We start from the raw sequence: 20,000 nt of genomic DNA on the forward strand, positions 1-20,000 counted from the left end.
GGTAATTTAATATTTGGATGCTATTCTTTCCTTTTATTCAGAGTTTCCTTTAATGTCTTTTCCGTTTTTTAAGGTTTCAGCATTTTCAAATCCTTGTTTATAAGCGTTATATTCTAACTTTCTGGTGTTAGCTTGCGTTTATGGTTGATGCTTCTTGTTTATTACAAATGTTGTACAATCATTCGTTATATATGGAGTGTTGAGATGTAAATCTTATGTTTAGTGTCATTTAGCTAGTCAGTATATTTATCGTTTCGTTTCAGTTCCATTTTTGACATTAGCATTTATATTTCTTCTTTGGCACAAATTACCAACAGTACATGTTTTAATTGCTCATTTACTTTCGGAATCATTGGCTATAGCATGTTTTACTTTTTAGTTCGTAGTTTGTTTTGCTATTTCTAGTCATTCCATATTTTGTAAGACAGGTTCGTTTGATTGTTGCTGAAGGGTACAAAAAAAGAAGAAAAGTCATTGTTTATCTTTTATTGTAAAAGATTTGATAGAGCTGACAGGAAAACAAAGATATTAATGAAGGTTGTGCAGGTTATGACCGGTGCTGATTTGTGGAGTACGTCTATGTAGATGAAGTATGCTGATGTATGTAGATATGAAGATCATGGTGATAATAAGTGCAGGTTCCTACAGGGGATAATGCAGATAGAAGTCGCATCTGCAACGTGAAGTATTTGAAGAAATAAACTTGGGGATTCCGAAGTTGAGCTGGGCAGTGAATGTAGATTAAAATTATCCAACCCTGAGGCGATGGGACGGTCTTGTTACTAATGAAGGTCTGAAGCCGAAGGTCCACGTTGCATTACTCTTAAAATCCCAAAGCAGACTGCAACACGCTAGGGGGTCTCCTATATGGTATGTGCATGTAGACTGCAGAACACTGACCTTGCCAGCTTAAGCTGCCAAAGTGATCAATCAAGTGCTACAGCCTCATGCACAAGTTTCCACGTTTACGTAAAATTATCCAAAGAAAAAATACTTTGCCAATTATCTGACGAAGAATTTTGCCACAAATGGCTTTTCCAAAAACACGACCGTGTTCAATGTTTCAGTATTGAAATTTTCTTTCTTTAGAACACACTTGCATGTAGACTGCAAATAAAATACCATTAAAACTCTTTTCCAATAATCAAATCGTGTTCAAGTGTTCATCTTAGTGAAGATATTCAACGTTTAGCTGCGAAGATTGTTACGACGTTCCGGTGTTCACATTTTCTTGAAATGAATAAATATACGCTTGCAATCAGTGATAACTGCAAGCCTACATCATTGTGGGTAAGCTAATCCCTCGTCACCTATCCTTTCCGTAAACTGTTTGCCTGCCGATGTGAAACATTAACTTTAGCGCCTCTTGACCCCTTCTGTTGAGTCTGCTATGTCTACTGGTGCTTCGTCTTGTCCCGTCCAAGGCCTACAGATGCTGCCGCTTGTAACCCCGATACATTCTACTGCCAAGGAAAGTGTCTGGCTCGCTCGACCCACAGCCACAACAATCAAGCCAAAAGGGGGAACCTGGAATTGGTGAATTTGGGTGAAAGTATATGATGAATGAAGACAGTTGAAATGTAAGTGAAAGTGTAAAATTACTGTAACCCTTAATTTTTGAGGAAAAAAAATCAGAAAAAAAAACAAAATTGAATTTAGCAAAAGTAGAGAAGACCCACATACTAATAGGTTTAGTAGGCTACATCTCGCTCTACTTTTCTTTGGGAAATACATATCAGAAAGTAACAGTACATACTTACCCTCTAAATAGGGAAGGATACATTAACCTTACCTTTACTGGAGATTTGTTGACAGCCATAATTCTTCCGGTCTCCGCAACCGGACTTACAGAATACGATCGAAGGCGCCGCTCCAGCCCCCTCGACGACGGCGACCAGCAACAATACACGATGTCAGGTGTAAACGGCAAGGACCCATAGCTCGGCAGTGTATTCTCCACACACGGCGACGACTGTTGATCCAGCATCCAAGATGTGATGGTCGTCAGTGGCCACCATAGCATTCTGGATGTGAACGATAACGGCCACCTCAGCACTGAAGTTGTACTGAACCACTGAGCTCAAGGGGTAATGAACGGCAACAGCAACCACACCTCTAATCAAGATGAGATGACCTTCATTGACCACAACGGCCACCGCAATATTTCTATAGGGTTGTAGTCTGCTACCACTACCATAACGGGAATCTACGACGACCGATAACTGCCTAACTGCTATAAAAACGACGGAGAATAGCAGCCTTTGAAGGAAACGGTAACTAAACTGATTTTCTGTATTTTCTTACACTAGAGTGATTGCAGAGCTGGTGAAATTGCAGCCCTTATAAGGAAACGATGACTAATTTGATTTTCATTTTGTCTTGCAATAGATCACTTGCAGAGCTTGATGTAATAACAGTATTCTTCCAAGGGAATTTAAATCCATAGTCATTTTGTCCGTCTTCCTACTCGGAGCTATAAATAGCAAACATTTGAGCAACATTGTTAAATGAACAATATAATGAACAATATGCGCACTATCGTAGATTGGAAATTTTGCATTTGTGAAAGAACAAAGCGAAACTGACAATATTACCCTAGTAGACCACCATATACTTTCTCCACGCACTAATCCGGTAGACAGATTAAGGCTGAGCAGAACACCAAATTACCATAAGCATCATAAGAGTATTTTCTGGTAGCGGTAGTGTTGATTACAATGAAACGTTTTCCGACACGTCCGCCATATTTTGTCAAGCCGACACCTTCCATTGATCATTTTCGTGCTCTGACGATGTTCTCTCCTAAAAATTCTCTTACCGACGACTATCCACGTCCGTTTCTCGTCCCAACAACGACGGCAATTCACCTCTACTCCATTCCCAGCGACGACGAATATCAATGTCTACCAATTCCTTACTGACGACGTAGTGACCCGAGGTCCTCCTTTCACACCTCTCCCTCGCCGAAGACGACAACGGCGATGCAAGTCCCCATCTCTCTTACAGACAACGACCAAGGCGATGAAAGTCGTCCTGTCCTCTCTTCAACCCACGAGGACGATACAGATCCTCTTTTCTCTTTCTGATGACGGCAATCGCTATCTAAATTCTGTTTTCCGGATGATGCAAACGAGGATCAACGCCCCTCTCTTCCCGATGACGACTAAAATTCACGTCCTCTTCCCGACGACGACAAACCACGTCCTCTTCCCGACGACGACGACGACGACGAACCACGTCCTCTTCCCGACGACGACGACGACGACGAACCACGTCCTCTTCCCGACGACGACGACGACGAACCACGTCCTCTTCCCGACGACGACGACGACGAACCACGTCCTCTTCCCGACGACGACGACGACGAACCACGTCCTCTTCCCGACGACGACGACGACGAACCACGTCCTCTTCCCGACGACGACGACGACGAACCACGTCCTCTTCCCGACGACGACGACGACGAACCACGTCCTCTTCCCGACGACGAACCACGTCCTCTTCCCGACGACGACGACGACGAACCACGTCCTCTTCCCGACGACGACGAACCACGTCCTCTTCCCGACGACGACGACGACGAACCACGTCCTCTTCCCGACGACGACGACGAACCACGTCCTCTTCCCGACGACGACGACGAACCACGTCCTCTTCCCGACGACGACGACGACGAACCACGTCCTCTTCCCGACGACGACGACGACGAACCACGTCCTCTTCCCGACGACGACGACGACGAACCACGTCCTCTTCCCGACGACGACGACGACGAACCACGTCCTCTTCCCGACGACGACGACGAACCACGTCCTCTTCCCGACGACGACGAACCACGTCCTCTTCCCGACGACGACGACGAACCACGTCCTCTTCCCGACGACGACGACGAACCACGTCCTCTTCCCGACGACGACGACGAACCACGTCCTCTTCCCGACGACGACGAACCACGTCCTCTTCCCGACGACGACGACGAACCACGTCCTCTTCCCGACGACGACGACGAACCACGTCCTCTTCCCGACGACGACGACGAACCACGTCCTCTTCCCGACGACGACGATCCACGTCCTCTTCCCGACGACGACGATCCACGTCCTCTTCTCTCTTCCCGACGACGACGATCCACGTCCTCTTCTCTCTTCCCGACGACGACGACGATCCACGTCCTCTTCTCTCTTCCCGACGACGACGACGATCCACGTCCTCTTCTCTCTTCCCGACGACGACGACGATCCACGTCCTCTTCTCTTCCCGACGACGACGATCAACGTCCTCTTCTCTCCCCGACGACGACGAACCACGTCCTCTTCTCTCTCCCCGACGACAACGATGACGATCCACGTCCTCTTCCCGACGACGATCCACGTCCTCTTCTCTTCTCTCTTCCCCACGACGACGATCCACGTCCTATTCTCTTCCCGACGGCGACGACGACAAACCACGTCCTCTTCCCAACGGCGACGATGACAAACCACGTCCTCTTCTCTCTTCCCGACGGCGACGATGACAAACCACGTCCTCTTCTCTCTTCCCGACGACGACGACGACGACGATCCACGTCCTCTTCTCTCTTCCCGACGACGACGACGATCCACGTCCTCTGCTCTCTTCCCGACGACGACGACGACGATCCACGTCCTCTTCTCTCTTCCCGACGACGACGACGACGATCCACGTCCTCTTCTCTCTTCCCGACGACGACGACGACCCACGTCCTCTTCTCTCTTCCCGGCGACGACGACGACGATCCACGTCCTCTTCTCTCTTCCCGACGACGACGATCCACGTCCTCTTCTCTTCCCGACGACAACCTACGTCCTCTCTTCCCGACGACGACAATCCACGTCCTCTTCTTTCTTCCCGACGACGACGGCCCACGTCCTCTTCTCACTTCCCGACGACGACGTTCCACGTCCTATTCTCTCTTCCCGACGACGACGATCCACGTCCTCTCTTCCCGACGACGACGAAGATTCACGTCATCTTCCCGACGACGACGACGATCCACGTCTAATCTCTTCTAGATAACGATGACAGATGATCCACACTCTCTTCTCCATTCCCGAAGACTACGACAGTAACGATCCACATCCTATGATCTCTTCCTAGCGACGACGACGATCCACGTCATCTCTCATCCCAGCGGCGACGACCACCCACATCTCTTCCCGACGACGACGACGATCCACATCCTCTTTTCTCTTCCCGGCGACGACGACGACGATCCATGTCCTCCTCTCTCTTCCCGGCGACGACGACGACGATCCACGTCCTCTTCTCTCTTCCCGGCGACGACGACGACGACGATCATCCACGTCCTCTGCTCTCTTCCCGGCGACGACGACGATCATCCACGTCCTCTTCTCTCTTCCCGGCGACGACGACGATCATCCACGTCCTCTTCTCTTCCCGGCGACGTCGACAACGATCCACGTCCTCTTCTCTCTTCCCGGCGACGACGACGACGATCCACGTCCTCTTCTCTCTTCCCGGCGACGACGACGTCCACGTCCTCTTCTCTCTTCCCGGCGACGACGATCCATGTCCTCTTCTCTCTTCCCGGCGACGACGACGACGACGATCCACGTCCTCTTCTCTCTTCCCGGCGACGACGATCCATGTCCTCTTCTCTCTTCCCGACGACGACGACGACGACGATGTCCACGTCCTCTTCCCTCTTCCCGGCGACGACGACGACCCACGTCCTCTTCCCTCTTCCCGGCGACGACGACGACGACCCACGTCCTCTCTCTTCTCGGCGACGACGACGACCCACGTCCTCTTCTCTCTTCCCGGCGACGACGACCACGACCCACGTCCTCTTCTCTCTTCCCGGCGACGACGACCACGACCCACGTCCTCTTCTCTCTTCCCGGCGACGACGACCACGACCCACGTCCTCTTCTCTCTTCCCGGCGACGACGACGACGACCCACGTCCTCTTCTCTCTTCCCGGCGACGACGACGACGACCCACGTCCTCTTCTCTTCCCGGCGACGACGACGACGACGACCCACGTCCTCTTCTCTCTTCCCGGCAACGACGGCGATCCACGTCTTCTCTCTTCCCGACGACGACGACGATCCACGTCCTCTTCTCTCTTCCCGACGACGACGACGACGACCCACGTCCTCTTCTCTCTTCCCGGCGACGACGACGACGACCCACGTCCTCTTCTCTCTTCCCGGCGACGGCGACGACGACCCACGTCCTCTTCTCTCTTCCCGGCGACGACGACGACGATCCACGTCCTCTTCTCTCTTCCCGGCGACGACGACGATCCACGTCCTCTTCTCTTCCCGGCGACGACGACGACCCACGTCCTCTTCTCTCTTCCCGACGACGACGTTCCACGTCCTATTCTCTTCCCGACGATGACGACGATCCACGTACCTTCCATCTCGCCCTATTCCTTGAAATATATCAAAAGCTAGTATTTAATAAGTATTTTCACTCCAATAACGTATTGAGCATGAAGGGTTAGCTCAAACATTATGCGATATTGTTGAAGCTTCAATTATACCTTTCTTTTCAGCAAACACTGCGACCAGAGGCGACGGCTGCTACGACTTTCTTCCAATTGACGGCAATTGATGCATTTTTCTGCCGAACGAAGCAAGATTACAAGTAGGGATCTCAAAAAATGTAATTTAGATCTTCAACTCATAAGTCTTCTATCCAAAACTATATTTCCTTCAGCATAATCTTCCCAACTACGACTTACCAGAAAACGACGTTGAACCACGTCCCATCCCTCTTCTCGATAAAGCGGAGGCATCGCGAGGTTCTTCTTCAGGGTAACGGCGACGACCAGGATCCGCATCTTCTTCCCAATGGTGATGACATTTTTCTCTTCTATGATGACGAATACCCAACACAAAGGCAACGACTAAGACCCAATCCGTCTTCCTCCACAAGACAAAGAACGAAGATGATACCCAGCTTACTCCCCAATGTCGATGCCAACCTCCTGCTAATTTTTCACGGAGGCACTCTCTCCACTGAACAACCAAAGATCCGGCCAAGACCCGTTTTCTTGACACACCACCCATTCTTAATGATTTACATTCAATACACAGGAACAACAAAGGTTTTAGCTCTTCGAGGATCTTCAAAAACACCCACACGGATCTGTAGGCTATACACGATGATCTCGCAGCGATCCTTTAGAGATGAAATATAGTGCACAAGAAAGTGGATGACCTTGAATTCCCTAGACTATTCAGACCTCTCCGCAACCTAGTTCACAAGACATCCCCTTCCCAACGAAGTTTCTTTTCCAGGTCTTTCATTAACGCATACGCAATTAACCCACAATCTCCAAAATATGCATTTCTAGGACATTCTGCTCACAAGGACGACGATTTTTATCTTTTCTACGACATATTTGTTTTCTTGAAAAATATGACCATCTTTGACCTCGACTTACGAAATATTTATAATTCACCTTCATGATTAGCAATATTCACAGGAAGAATAATGGAAACATAACGATATCAGTCTAAGTTCTACATTGTCTCCACACTTCTGGTGAGTAGATGAAAACGATAGTATACTGTTCACAATAACTGGTGGTGGCGTTAACACCTTTAAAGAATTTTATTTATCCATTTATTTTTCTTATTGAGGCCTTATCTGTAAATGAAGATTCGTCCTAACCCGATCTTCATCCCATTCATTGATTCAGATTTCCATCAAGCCTGATACTTGCGACAGCAAACGTTGAGCTCTTCTCCCCAAATCATAATGCTCCCTTTCCGTGATCCACAAATGACATTGGAACGATCGGGCAGCAAACTCACCCTGACGGACTAATCCATTTTGCAGTGTGACTTCGACCATTCTGGAACACGCCCTCGGGACGTCTCACTCTGGAACACGCCCTCGGGACGTCTCACTCTGGAACACGCCCTCGGGACGTCTCACTCTGGAACACGCCCTCGGGACGTCTCACTCTGGAACACGCCCTCGGGACGTCTCACTCTGGAACACGCCCTCGGGACGTCTCACTCTGGAACACGCCCTCGGGACGTCTCACTCTGGAACACGCCCTCGGGACGTCTCACTCTGGAACACGCCCTCGGGACGTCTCACTCTGGAACACGCCCTCGGGACGTCTCACTCTGGAACACGCCCTCGGGACGTCTCACTCTGGAACACGCCCTCGGGACGTCTCACTCTGGAACACGCCCTCGGGACGTCTCACTCTGGAACACGCCCTCGGGACGTCTCACTCTGGAACACGCCCTCGGGACGTCTCACTCTGGAACACGCCCTCGGGACGTCTCACTCTGGAACACGCCCTCGGGACGTCTCACTCTGGAACACGCCCTCGGGAACACTATCTGGCAGAGCGTCCTCGTCCTCGAGACCGCTCCTTCTGGAAGAGCGACCGCGACCTCGTCCTCGGGACCGCTCCTTCTGGTAGAGCGATCTCGCCCTCGGGACCCCATCTTCTACCAGGGCGATCTCGTCCTCGGGACCCCATCTTCTACCAGGGCGATCTCGTCCTCGGGACCCCATCTTCTACCAGGGCGATCTCGTCCTCGGGACCCCATCTTCTACCAGGGCGATCTCGCCCTCGGGACCCCATCTTCTACCAGGGCGATCTCGACCTCGGGGCCCCATCTTCTACCAGGGCGATCTCGACCTCGGGGCCCCATCTTCTACCAGGGCGATCTCGACCTCGGGACCCCATCTTCTACCAGGGCGATCTCGTCCTCGGGACCCCATCTTCTACCAGGGCGATCTCGTCCTCGGGACCCCATCTTCTACCAGGGCGATCTCGTCCTCGGGACCCCATCTTCTACCAGGGCGATCTCGACCTCGGGGCCCCGTCTTCTACCAGGGCGATCTCGACCTCGGGGCCCCGTCTTCTACCAGGGCGATCTCGACCTCGGGGCCCCGTCTTCTACCAGGGCGATCTCGACCTCGGGGCCCCGTCTTCTACCAGGGCGATCTCGACCTCGGGGCCCCGTCTTCTACCAGGGCGATCTCGACCTCGGGGCCCCGTCTTCTACCAGGGCGATCTCGACCTCGGGGCCCCGTCTTCTACCAGGGCGATCTCGACCTCGGGGCCCCGTCTTCTACCAGGGCGATCTCGACCTCGGGACCCCGTCTTCTACCAGGGCGATCTCGACCTCGGGACCCCATCTTCTACCAGGGCGATCTCGACCTCGGGGCCCCGTCTTCTACCAGGGCGATCTCGACCTCGGGACCCCATCTTCTACCAGGGCGACCTCGCCCTCGGGACCCCATCTTCTACCAGGGCGATCTCGACCTCGGGACCCCATCCTCTACCAGGGCGATCTCGCCCACGCGAAGCCACCTTCTATCTGGGCGATCTCGCCCACGCGAAGCCACCTTCTATCTGGGCGATCTCGCCCTCGGGAAGCCACCTTCTATCTGGTCAATCTCGCCCACGCGAAGCCACCTTCTATCTGGTCAATCTCGCCCTCAGGAAGCCACCTTCTATCTGGTCAATCTCGCCCACGCGAAGCCACCTTCTATCTGAGCGAGCTCGCCCTCGGGAAGCCACCTTCTAGATGAACGGCCTTGCCACCCACAGGCAGCGCCCTTGTGGCCTTGCTACAAATCTCGCTTTCAGGAATTATCCGCCATCCACCTGTTTGACAATAGGCCAACTAGTATGTTTTCGAAAGATTCTCGCCTAGCGTTAGTCTGATAATCTACTACAAAAGTGACATCGAAAGGCTGAGGACAAATCTATGAACTAAATTCTGCTGGATAAGAGAATGCTCTAGTACTATTAACAAATAATGAAATAAATTAATTTACACAAATTCCCTTAATAAGGAGTTTTGAGTGCGGTGACATTTCCTTCGCTTCCTGTATTACATCTACAAATACATCCCCTTAAAAGGTTGTGAGTTGTACCAATAATTTTAACTTAGCCTTGGATCCGTGTCGTTCTCCCCCGTGCTGACCCCTCCTACAAGATGCAGCATCTGCCGCCTGAAACCTCGTCCATGGCGCAGCATCACCCTCCTGATCCCTATAACAAGATGAAACCACGTCCACGGCAGCCTCTGCCGCGCTGAACCCCGCGTCCACGGCAGCCTCTGCCGCGCTGAAACCTCGCGTCCACGGCAGCCTCTGCCGCGCTGAAACCTCGCGTCCACGGCAGCCTCTGCCGCGCTGAACCCCGCGTCCACGGCAGCCTCTGCCGCGCAGAAACCTCGCGTCCACGGCAGCCTCTGCCGCGCCGAAACCTCGCGTCCACGGCAGCCTCTGCCGCGCCGAAACCTAGAGTCCACGGCAGCCTCTGCCGCGCCGAATCCTGGAGTCCACGGCAGCCTCTGCCGCGCCGAATCCTGGAGTCCACGGCAGCCTCTGCCGTGCCGAATCCTGGAGTCCACGGCAGCCTCTGCCGTGCCGAATCCTGGAGTCCACGGCACCCTCTGCCGCGCCGAATCCTGGAGTCCACGGCACCCTCTGCCGCGCCGAATCCTGGAGTCCACGGCACCCTCTGCCGCGCCGAATCCTGGAGTCCACGGCACCCTCTGCCGCGCCGAATCCTGGAGTCCACGGCACCCTCTGCCGTGCCGAATCCTGGAGTCCACGGCACCCTCTGCCGCGCAGAAACCTGGAGTCCACGGCAGCCTCTGCCGCGCAGAAACCTGGAGTCCACGGCAGCCTCTGCCGCGCAGAAACCTGGAGTCCACGGCAGCCTCTGCCGCGCTGAAACCTGGAGTCCACGGCAGCCTCTGCCGCGCAGAAACATCGCGTCCACGGCAGCCTCTGCCGCGCCGAAACATCGCGTCCACGGCAGCCTCTGCCGCGCCGAAACATCGCGTCCACGGCAGCCTCTGCCGCGCCGAAACATCGCGTCCACGGCAGCCTCTGCCGCGCCGAAACCTCGCGTCCCGCGCTGAACCCTAGCGTCCATGGCAGCCTCTGCCGTGCCGAATCCTGGAGTCCACGGCAGCCTCTGCCGTGCCGAAACCTCGCGTCCACGGCAGCCTCTGCCGCGCTGAAACCTCGCGTCCACGGCAGCCTCTGCCGCGCAGAAACATCGCGTCCACGGCAGCCTCTGCCGCGCAGAAACCTCGCGTCCACGGCAGCCTCTGCCGCGCAGAAACCTCGCGTCCACGGCAGCCTCTGCCGCGCAGAAACCTCGCGTCCACGGCAGCCCCTGCCGCGCTGAAACCTCGCGTCCACGGCAGCCTCTGCCGCGCCGAAACCTCGCGTCCACGGCAGCCTCTGCCGCGCAGAAACCTCGCGTCCACGGCAGCCTCTGCCGCGCTGAAACCTCGCGTCCACGGCAGCCCCTGCCGCGCTGAAACCTCGCGTCCACGGCAGCCCCTGCCGCGCTGAACCCCGCGTCCACGGCAGCCTCTGCCGCGCAGAAACCTCGCGTCCACGGCAGCCTCTGCCGCGCAGAAACCTCGCGTCCACGGCAGCCTCTGCCGCGCAGAAACCTGGAGTCCACGGCACCCTCTGCCGCGCCGAATCCTGGAGTCCACGGCACCCTCTGCCGCGCAGAAACCTGGAGTCCACGGCAGCCTCTGCCGCGCAGAAACCTGGAGTCCACGGCAGCCCCTGCCGCGCTGAAACCTCGCGTCCACGGCAGCCCCTGCCGCGCTGAAACCTCGCGTCCACGGCAGCCCCTGCCGCGCTGAAACCTCGCGTCCACGGCAGCCTCTGCCGCGCTGAAACCTCGCGTCCACGGCAGCCTCTGCCGCGCTGAAACCTCGCGTCCACGGCAGCCTCTGCCGCGCTGAAACCTCGCGTCCACGGCAGCCTCTGCCGCGCTGAAACCTCGCGTCCACGGCAGCCTCTGCCGCGCTGAAACCTCGCGTCCACGGCAGCCTCTGCCGCGCTGAAACCTCGCGTCCACGGCAGCCTCTGCCGCGCTGAAACCTCGCGTCCACGGCAGCCTCTGCCGCGCTGAAACCTCGCGTCCACGGCAGCCTCTGCCGCGCTGAAACCTCGCGTCCACGGCAGCCTCTGCCGCGCTGAAACCTACAAAGTGCAATTTCTGCCGCGCTGAACCCTCGTCCACGGCGCAGCCCCACCCGCGCTGAACCCTCCCTGCATGCTGTAGGGAACGCCGTGCTGAACCCTTGTCCACGACGCAGCCTCTGCACTCTGAACCCTCCTGCATGACGTAGGGACCGCCCCGCTGACCATTCCTGCATGGCGCAGCCTCAGCCCCGCTGAACGATCATCCTAGACCAACTCAGCCGCGCTGACAACTCATCCATGGCACAGGAAACCAAGCGCTGAAGCCCGTCCCGATCGCAGCCACCTTCGACGCCATATGTTGTGCCATACGGCAATAGCCACCCAAAGCACCCTGCGCATGTTACTTCCCAGCAGACATTGTAAAGCTCACAGCCTCTCTGCAATATACGTGGGAGCCTGAGTTACTCAATTGGTCTTTAATAAAATTTTAAGACAATCTACATATTTTAAATCTCTTTCCAGTAAATGTGTTACACATTCAGTGTAGATGCTTACCAAAAATTAGAAGCATGTGTTGTGATGCGTTTCCATTTGTCCCACAAGGCTCAGCTAAACCCTCCCTCAACTATTTCCTGTAATATATATAATACTGTTGTTGTAAAAAAAAAATAATAATAATTAATAAATTAAAAAATGCTATAAAGCAATTAAATACACTTTCCTCAGTGACGCTATTGTATGCACTTTCTCAAGTGATAACTTGGTATTCTTAAACAAATATTTAACTCGTTTAAATTACAAACCTTGTATGTTTCCCATAGCTAAGCTTCAACTGAAGTCCCTGTTGCATGCATGAAGCTTTTGAAGGCGGTCTTCAGTTCACCACAACTCAATACATTACATGTATATCCATAATATGCCCAGACAAAAACATTGCAAGAATTGCTAAGCCATGACAAATCGGTCAACAATATTTGTATCCGTCTTCAAACTTAGTAAACAGTTTACATGAAGGAAAAATCCCACCCACTTTCCCACTCTTCTTGTAACTCATCTTGGAATTACAAAAGAGTGTCCATCCTTGTATTTATGTGACAAGTGTAAAACCTGAGCCACAATAATACTAAAGATATTTTCCTCCATGTTTACACTACTGTTATATTTCACAATACATTATGACTATTTCAAAATCAGATAAAAATATTCAATTTATACAAATACATAACATATAGCAACAACAGAACAAGTTCATAATAATCTATGAAACATGAACTATATAAATGCAATGCAAAAAAATAAATGTACAAGTTCGTATTTATTGCAAGAGAAACTGAAGCATCTTGAAGGGTATATGCAATTCCCACTAGCTGTTAGGTGCTGTATATGTAGCAGATCTTCATAAAGATTACCTGAAAGAGCATCCAACATGAGGCTCATGCACCAGTAAATAAAACAAGTGTCTATGTTATTGCTCGTCAAATGGTAAAATTTGAGATTTTCTACGCCCTAAGATTTAATTGACAAAACTCACCAATATGTTACAACCTTCATCACTGCTCCACTTCATCAGCTCAGTTCACTCATGATTCCTTCTCATGGACCCCCATCTCTCCCCTCCACTATCTGAAACCGAGGTAAGTCATCATCACCCCCCCCCCCACCCCAAACCCAAATCTTCTCGATTCTACTTTAGAGAATAAACAAGAGAATAAAATGCTAACTCAATCACTAGGATTTATATACAGAAAAATCAGCCATTGGTGCTGGTAGAAAATCAAATAAAGTAACCAAATCTACATTCATTTACCAACAGCAAGGAGCAGCATCACAAGTAGAACAGTAGGCAGTCCATACTGATGTCACTCACACCTCTGTACCTTTAAGATGCAAAATGATAAGTGTTCCCTCCCCCCATCCATTTTACTGAATATTTCAACACTAGTTCCAAGATTTAAAATCAGGGCATGCAGACTTTACTTGGTCAATGACTCAAAGACGATACCTTTACTGGTGTAGCCATGAAGATTAAAATGGGAGATGACCCTTTGAGCTCTTTTGATGATCCAACTAATTGGGTGATGGAAAGTGCACGGATTGGCTTCCTCTGTGCTGCTCCTTACCTATAAATAAGTAAACTTCTCTCCCCAATCCCAACTGAATTATCAGATTACCCCATGAACTAACAAATTCTATCTTTGTGACATCAAGAGGATAGTCCCTAAACTTTATTAAAGCTTAATTTCCAAAATCTGCTTGGTGTCAACTCTACAAATTCAAATTTAAGTAATCTAACAAATTACAAAAATGCAAAAATGTAGACCTCTGGATTACTGAAGTTTTAAGGGTTGCACTTTCATCGCCCTGTAGCGGTACAGACCTGCAGTCCTTACAGGACACACTTCTGTATAAATAAATATATAATAAATGTCCCGACCCCTCCCTCCCCTTCATATTCTTGATAACCCACTTCAGTCTTATTCACCATGACTTCTAATTACTCAAAAAAATCTTATCTGTATAATTTCAAATACACTTGTATAATGATATGCAGAACCATCAACTGCAGTTACCTTCCTTCTAGGAAATTTGGAGTTGATGGTTGTAGGTTGTGTGTTGGGAGTTCAATTTCTCTTGGCTGTAGTTTCAGTATGCTGCTCAGTCTGATCACAAGCCAAGTGCTGATCCACTACCACAGAGCAGAGGGCGCCTCCAGCAGCCTACTAAAAAAGACCTTCCCTTTTCCCTTCCCCAAATATTTTAGGGGTAAAAGTACATCTAGGACTACCATAGTCAACAATACATGTTTCACACATTAGGTCTCTCCAAGAAGTGACAGGCTTTCAACGTTTATATTAAATACCTCTTCTGAATACCTCTTCTGAAGTAACAAGATGTCAGATTTTGAAGAAATATGGATGTTGATCCTGGTCTCCCCACACGGGATAGTAGATGTTGCATCAGAGTTCTGCGAATGCTACAGCAGTAAATGCTTCCCCCCCCCTCTCCCCTCATTTTGAACCTTTACATATTTTCCACATCTAAACCAATGAGTGCATTATGCTAGCTGCATGAATGACTAACCAAATTATCTAACGTATAACAGGTTGATATAAGCACATGGTAAACATTACCTGTAAACAAGCAAGATGTAAGGAAAGTGGAACACAGCAAAAGCGTCAGCCCAGAATCAGGAACGCAAAACATTCACTCGGGCAGCAATCACCATGTTACTTGTCTCCACAAAACCAGACTGTCCTATTGAAGAAAAACCCATGCTCTCCACACAAAAACATTTTCTTTCCAATACAAATGACCAGTATTATAAGGTCTCTCATCAAAAGTTGCTTAAAAAAGAAGCTAGCACTCATAACATACAGAATGCAAGCTCTCACAGATGTATACTAAAACAATCACATGTCAAATAAAAGAAGAAAATATTTGAACTTGTTAATGAACATCAAGTTATTTCTAAATACTTCTTTCAAGTTCAAACCTCCTGCACAACAAAGAAAAGCAGCAATGGAATCGAGGCCTCCTTTGATCCTTCGCAGGCAGAAGCATGGGCTTTCTTCAGATAACCGATGGTTCACAGCCTGGACCTTCCCTCTGCATATACACTAGAAGAAGAACATAATTTGCCCCTCCCCCCCACAATTGCAACTACATATTCAACCAATTCATCAATTTACGCACACAGAAGTAAAATAATCTTTACAAATAATTTCTAAAATCAGCATATACCTTCGATGCGGCTTGGAAGATAGGCGACGTCTGCAACTTTGTAGATAATCTCCGATGACATAGGCCACCTTCAAATTTGGGCTTAAATTCTGTGCATATACTAGAGAGTGAACACCCCTCCCTCCCCCACATTTATCTCAGACAATATGTTTAGGATGGATAATTGCAGTTTTGCACAACTAACATCAATTACCACAATGGATAACTAACATCTAAGGGTCCATATAGGCAACTATTTTCTAGTAAACTGCATCCCTATCACTTCTAAAACTTTCATACTAGAAGTTATTACTTGCTTATCCTAATGCATTTTTTTCCCCTCACTCTCATGAGCTACTATCGTTATATCAAGTGTTCATATAACATACCTAGGCAGAGCAGATGCCCTACAATTACAAATCTGATGTCAGACATAACCCTCAAATAAATATAATTAGAGATCTGGTTTATCAGGTCTAAGGAATAAGAACATGTTGATAGCTTCTCAGCAAGAATGCACTTCTACACCAAGATCTGATCAACTGAAAGATTCATGTTTTTATGGACCTTGGACCTTGAGGATTCACAAATTATCATGAAAATTACTTCACAAAACAATTTGTTCTACTAGATTCTGCATGTAAAATTCTCCACAAGAAAAGAATGAGTTGAGACCAGCTCAACTAGAACTATTCTAACTTCTAAGTGGTTCCTTTCTCCAAGTAATAAGAAATTAATTGAGAGTAACTCAACTGAAGAGAATATAATTTCTTATGAACCTTGGGTATCAACACGAGGCACAAGAATAAGTTTTGATACTCTGGTAATGAAAGACCCCTACATAATTCATAAAGATTGGAGCCTTAGCCCACACCTATCCACAATTTGTGTGCCTAGATTTCTAAGAACTGCGGTCTGGCTTTTCAACCTTCACAAAATTGCATCAAAAGCTTGTTAACAAGAATTATTTTAATCTTCGACTATCCCCCTAATGGTGGACCTGACCAATAATAGTCAATTTTCATAGTAATCTTGAAGAATGATTCTTCCATACTTACACATTACCTATATTTGTCAGTCCTCTTCTTTGAAGGAAGGTAAAGTTGACCATTGTAGGAACATAACTGCTAGTAACCCAAATCAGTTGCGCCCCGTTACCGTTAACATTCTCCTTTGAACCTCTTCCAGGAATCCCATCTGACAACTCGATGCAAGGCTTCCTGAAGCTTCCCAGCATCCTGCCGCATCTGCAGATATTCTTAAACACCCAAAGCCTAGCCCCTATCCAAACCTTTACTATTAGTAGCAATTAATGCCAAATAGTTACAGATTCTAAATGATTGAGAAACTACGATGATACATTTATTTTACTGCCTCTGGTAACCAAAACATTCATAAATGCATGCAAAAGTACAGCATCTGATGAATCAAAGTTACATTAACAGAGTGAAGGAAATACTTATGAAGAGTTTGTGACCACTCAGTTTATCTTGCACATTTTCCATGAAGTACTATTGTACATACACCTTGATGCACAAAAAATCCAACTACAAGCAAGAAATGGAAGATTTAGTTCCTTAGGAAAAAAGCCAACCCTTTACAGAAGGTCAACGGAAAGATTTTTTTTTTCTCCAACAATCTGATCACAGATCCATGTCATACAAATGTTGTGTGTTTAAGAAAGCAACGTTCCTTTATAAAACAATCTAGGAAATCAAGTTATGCTGTTACCTTATTCAACTTTAAGAACCTTGTGATCCATCTGGCCATGTCTGCCATGCTGCAAGCATTCCACAATTCTTGATGACAAGGGGGGGTGCAGAAGGGGACAGGGGGCACTCCGATGGAGCCGAATCCATCTCCAGGACTTCATGTCTGCAGTAAACTTTCCCTCCACTATGCCCTACTTTGTTAAGGGTTATCGTTTTTCCACCACATACATTAGCTTTAAAGGCCTTTTTACAAATTGCAACATTGAAACAAAATTGAGTAAGACAGCTAGAGCAGTTTAAGGCTTTGCCAAGCTTCAACACAAAATGGAAACATAAAAATGCAAAATTGTCTTTTACAAATGTTACCTGACTCCAGACAATTCTGGCATACGATGAACCCATTCCCAAACGCTGCAGAACTGCTGAAGACCTCAGCCAACACAACCAAATTTTGTATGTCGCCTTTCATCCAGTCACCTGCTAGATAAAATTATTTCTTCCTACTGCTCCCCAGGAATCTAGAGTTCCCTCTTACTATAACAAATATAGCAAAACAAAAGGGACCACTGAATCTAAGGTTTTTTCTTTCTCTAAAGTTTGCTAGTAACAGTTACAGAACAAACCACAATTCGGAGTTTCACACAGACGCTGCTCACAATCTGCTTTCTTTTCTTTCTGGACTGCATCAGCTTCAAACTGAAACATACTTGCACACTTGTTCCCCTCCCATATCCCATACATGCGTAAAATTGTACTAATTCCACAATTAAACTTTTACCCAAAATTTATTTAAACCATAGTATTTTGATAAAGAAATCAAGTTTGCCAATTGTTGTTTTACATTTCCTTAACAGAATTTTCATTCAATGTATACACAATTCTCTTCAGCATAGTACTTCACATGCCGATTTGTTTTTTTGTTTTGTTTTTCTTAGAATGCCCTTTATACAAAATACCTGTGTTTCTTTCGTTGGGTTGGAGGTAGCTTGGCCCTATGCCTTCAGCTACCAAAATTCTTGGACTGGCGACTGCAGGACCCCATGCCTGCAGCCTTTCTCGTAATGACCTTGTGTATACTGCTTTGTGTGGTTTTTGCCGGGTGTCCACTCATGTTACTTCAGATCGATCAGCGGAGGACCCCATGCCTGCCACTGCTTGCCGTTCATCGGACCTTTCTTTACCAACTTTGCCTTTCTGCTGCGCAGATATCGGTGTGCAGCTGCACAATCTGAAATGACTGTACTCCCCACCCAAGCACGACATGTTGATGTGGCATAGCCACAATGTAAATGTTACTTTTAAAGCTGACGATAGTGCAATCCTCCTCTTATATATAATAAAATAAGATGGTTAACCACACTGGTTGAACCCATGAACAAATAACTATATCCCAAACATTTACAAATCTTTTAGAAATGTATTTACAATTTTTACTGAAATTAATGAGTCTTTCAAAGTCTTGTCTAATGTCAAATTGTTACCTAATGAGTCTTGTGCAACTACATATCATGGAGTCGACACTGGCTCACCTCAACCTGTTGTGGTCACCTCCGCGAATTCGGTAACAGCGACAGGAAACGACCGTCGCCAGGAACAGGTCAAATTAGGAAGCCGGACTGAAAGTACTGTTATTGTTTGCCCTAACCTAAACTACTTGGTCACTGACTTTAGCTTCTAAACCGTGAACAATTGAACAACTGCATCATGAAAAGATAAATACAAAACAGTGAAACAAATAAGATCTCTAGCAAGTCAAAGAAGTGATATTCTGGCAAGAGACTTACACATGGGATGAAATAGATTTGTCAGTTAATAGCGTCACACCTGGGTCATACCTCGCCCCCAGCAGACATCGCTGGACGCCACCGGGTCACCACACCACCAATCCTCGGGATGGACACAGCCCATGGGATGAGAGAAAGTGTAAGAAGGGTGCCGTGGTTGGGAAAGAAATCAGGAACAATGAAGGAGCTACAAATGGAATGGTTAGCTTTGCATGGTGACTGAAATGAATGAATCCCTATTTCTTTAACATTTACACCTTATGATGATAACTTGCACAAATGAACCAACACAAAGAATGCTTTCACTTGACTTTAACTCTTGAGAACTACTCAAAGTTACGTAAACATGACCTACTCTCACTACTCCATCACGTGACCACTGGATGTAACCGATCGCAAACCCCTACTTCGGGAGATTAATTCACAAGATTTCTACATAAGATAAGTCGATACCAGAGTACCACCGTCTCGCGGGAGGAGAAAACCGAGGGGGGTAGACCTGGGGGTTGACCTGGGGCGGGCCGGGTCGGGGGAGTCAACCTTCCAGCGAATTTCACCGCTTCTGGACGGCTGGAAACAGAGTGTGCACACGGTAACCCTTTCCCAATGAAAAAAAACACAAGAAATGCAATACAGAAACAAAAATGGAGGTTACACATAAATTCCATTATACGTCACCTTCACACAAAGATAATAAAAAAAATCAACAGTACGGATAAATGAGATTAAAAGTGGAACGAAATAGGTTATGGGAGGATTGCACTGAGAAGCCAGCCAGATTCCTCTGTGTATGCGAGACGGGCCCGTGTGTCGTGCAGAGCAAAGTCGCGTGTAAGGGGGAGATGGCCAC

At 48.6% G+C, this 20,000-nt stretch overlaps 4 protein-coding genes across 38 annotated transcripts in view; 1 reads left to right on the top strand and 3 right to left on the bottom strand.

The window, feature by feature from the left end:
- Positions 1 to 471: 471 nt before the first annotated feature.
- LOC113823669 (uncharacterized) lies at positions 472 to 2,023 on the bottom strand. The gene is made up of 2 exons (XM_027376347.2): positions 1,793 to 2,023; positions 472 to 1,527 (listed from the first exon to the last, which is right to left on the bottom strand). Exons 1-2 carry the CDS (start codon positions 2,021 to 2,023, stop codon positions 1,357 to 1,359), a joined length of 402 nt encoding a protein of 133 aa, XP_027232148.2. The 3' UTR covers positions 472 to 1,356.
- A 998-nt stretch (positions 2,024 to 3,021) lies between these two features.
- Positions 3,022 to 5,567, top strand: LOC138864041 (mucin-2-like). Its single transcript, XM_070129992.1, has 2 exons — positions 3,022 to 4,438; positions 4,472 to 5,567. Exons 1-2 carry the CDS (start codon positions 3,022 to 3,024, stop codon positions 5,032 to 5,034), a joined length of 1,980 nt encoding a protein of 659 aa, XP_069986093.1. The 3' UTR covers positions 5,035 to 5,567.
- On the bottom strand, positions 4,953 to 6,829 carry LOC113823671 (uncharacterized). Its single transcript, XM_070129523.1, has 4 exons — positions 6,731 to 6,829; positions 6,530 to 6,569; positions 5,550 to 6,418; positions 4,953 to 5,479 (listed from the first exon to the last, which is right to left on the bottom strand). The coding sequence occupies exons 1-4, from the start codon at positions 6,827 to 6,829 to the stop codon at positions 5,354 to 5,356; spliced, it is 1,134 nt and encodes a 377-aa protein (XP_069985624.1). The 3' UTR covers positions 4,953 to 5,353.
- Positions 6,731 to 20,000, bottom strand: part of LOC113823695 (uncharacterized) — a 13,557-nt gene continuing 287 nt past the window's right edge. Inside the window, exons 1-11 of one of the 35 annotated variants that reach the window (XM_070129984.1) lie at positions 13,937 to 20,000; positions 13,742 to 13,811; positions 13,466 to 13,557; positions 12,738 to 13,343; positions 12,490 to 12,566; positions 11,584 to 12,371; positions 11,346 to 11,447; positions 10,973 to 11,278; positions 10,885 to 10,938; positions 10,138 to 10,680; positions 6,731 to 10,103 (exon numbers count right to left, since the gene is read on the bottom strand). The exon at positions 13,937 to 20,000 is cut by the window's right edge and continues 286 nt beyond it. In XM_070129984.1, coding sequence (XP_069986085.1) covers positions 9,883 to 10,103; positions 10,138 to 10,680; positions 10,885 to 10,938; positions 10,973 to 11,278; positions 11,346 to 11,447; positions 11,584 to 12,133 — 1,776 coding nt within the window. In that variant the 5' untranslated portion in view covers positions 12,134 to 12,371; positions 12,490 to 12,566; positions 12,738 to 13,343; ... (1 more) ...; positions 13,742 to 13,811; positions 13,937 to 20,000 and the 3' untranslated portion in view covers positions 6,731 to 9,882. Of the gene's footprint in view, positions 10,715 to 10,782; positions 12,372 to 12,489; positions 12,567 to 12,737; positions 13,344 to 13,465; positions 13,558 to 13,741; positions 13,812 to 13,936 lie in introns of all 35 variants that reach the window. The other 34 variants (XM_070129963.1, XM_070129983.1, XM_070129981.1 and 31 more) reach the window with 34 other exon arrangements.

The sequence above is a fragment of the Penaeus vannamei genome, chromosome 14, assembly GCF_042767895.1.
Source record: "Penaeus vannamei isolate JL-2024 chromosome 14, ASM4276789v1, whole genome shotgun sequence".
NCBI lineage: Eukaryota > Metazoa > Arthropoda > Malacostraca > Decapoda > Penaeidae > Penaeus > Penaeus vannamei.

Bases quoted from the DNA above. Each gene is read 5' to 3' on its own strand.
- LOC113823669 (XM_027376347.2), bottom strand. From the start codon at position 2,023: ATGCTATGGTGGCCACTGACGACCATCACATCTTGGATGCTGGATCAA. The intron at 1,528-1,792 runs GTAAGGTTAATG...CACCAATTCCAG, and splicing joins TCAACAAATCTCCAGTAAAG to GTTCCCCCTTTTGGCTTGAT.
- LOC138864041 (XM_070129992.1), top strand. From the start codon at position 3,022: ATGAAAGTCGTCCTGTCCTCTCTTCAACCCACGAGGACGATACAGATC. The intron at 4,439-4,471 runs GACAAACCACGT...AACGGCGACGAT, and splicing joins CTCTTCCCGACGGCGACGAC to GACAAACCACGTCCTCTTCT.
- LOC113823671 (XM_070129523.1), bottom strand. From the start codon at position 6,829: ATGCGGATCCTGGTCGTCGCCGTTACCCTGAAGAAGAACCTCGCGATG. The intron at 6,419-6,529 runs GTATAATTGAAG...ATATATTTCAAG, and splicing joins AGTGTTTGCTGAAAAGAAAG to GAATAGGGCGAGATGGAAGG. The intron at 5,480-5,549 runs ATGGATCGTCGT...AGAGAAGAGGAC, and splicing joins CCGGGAAGAGAGAAGAGGAC to GTGGATCGTCGTCGTCGTCG.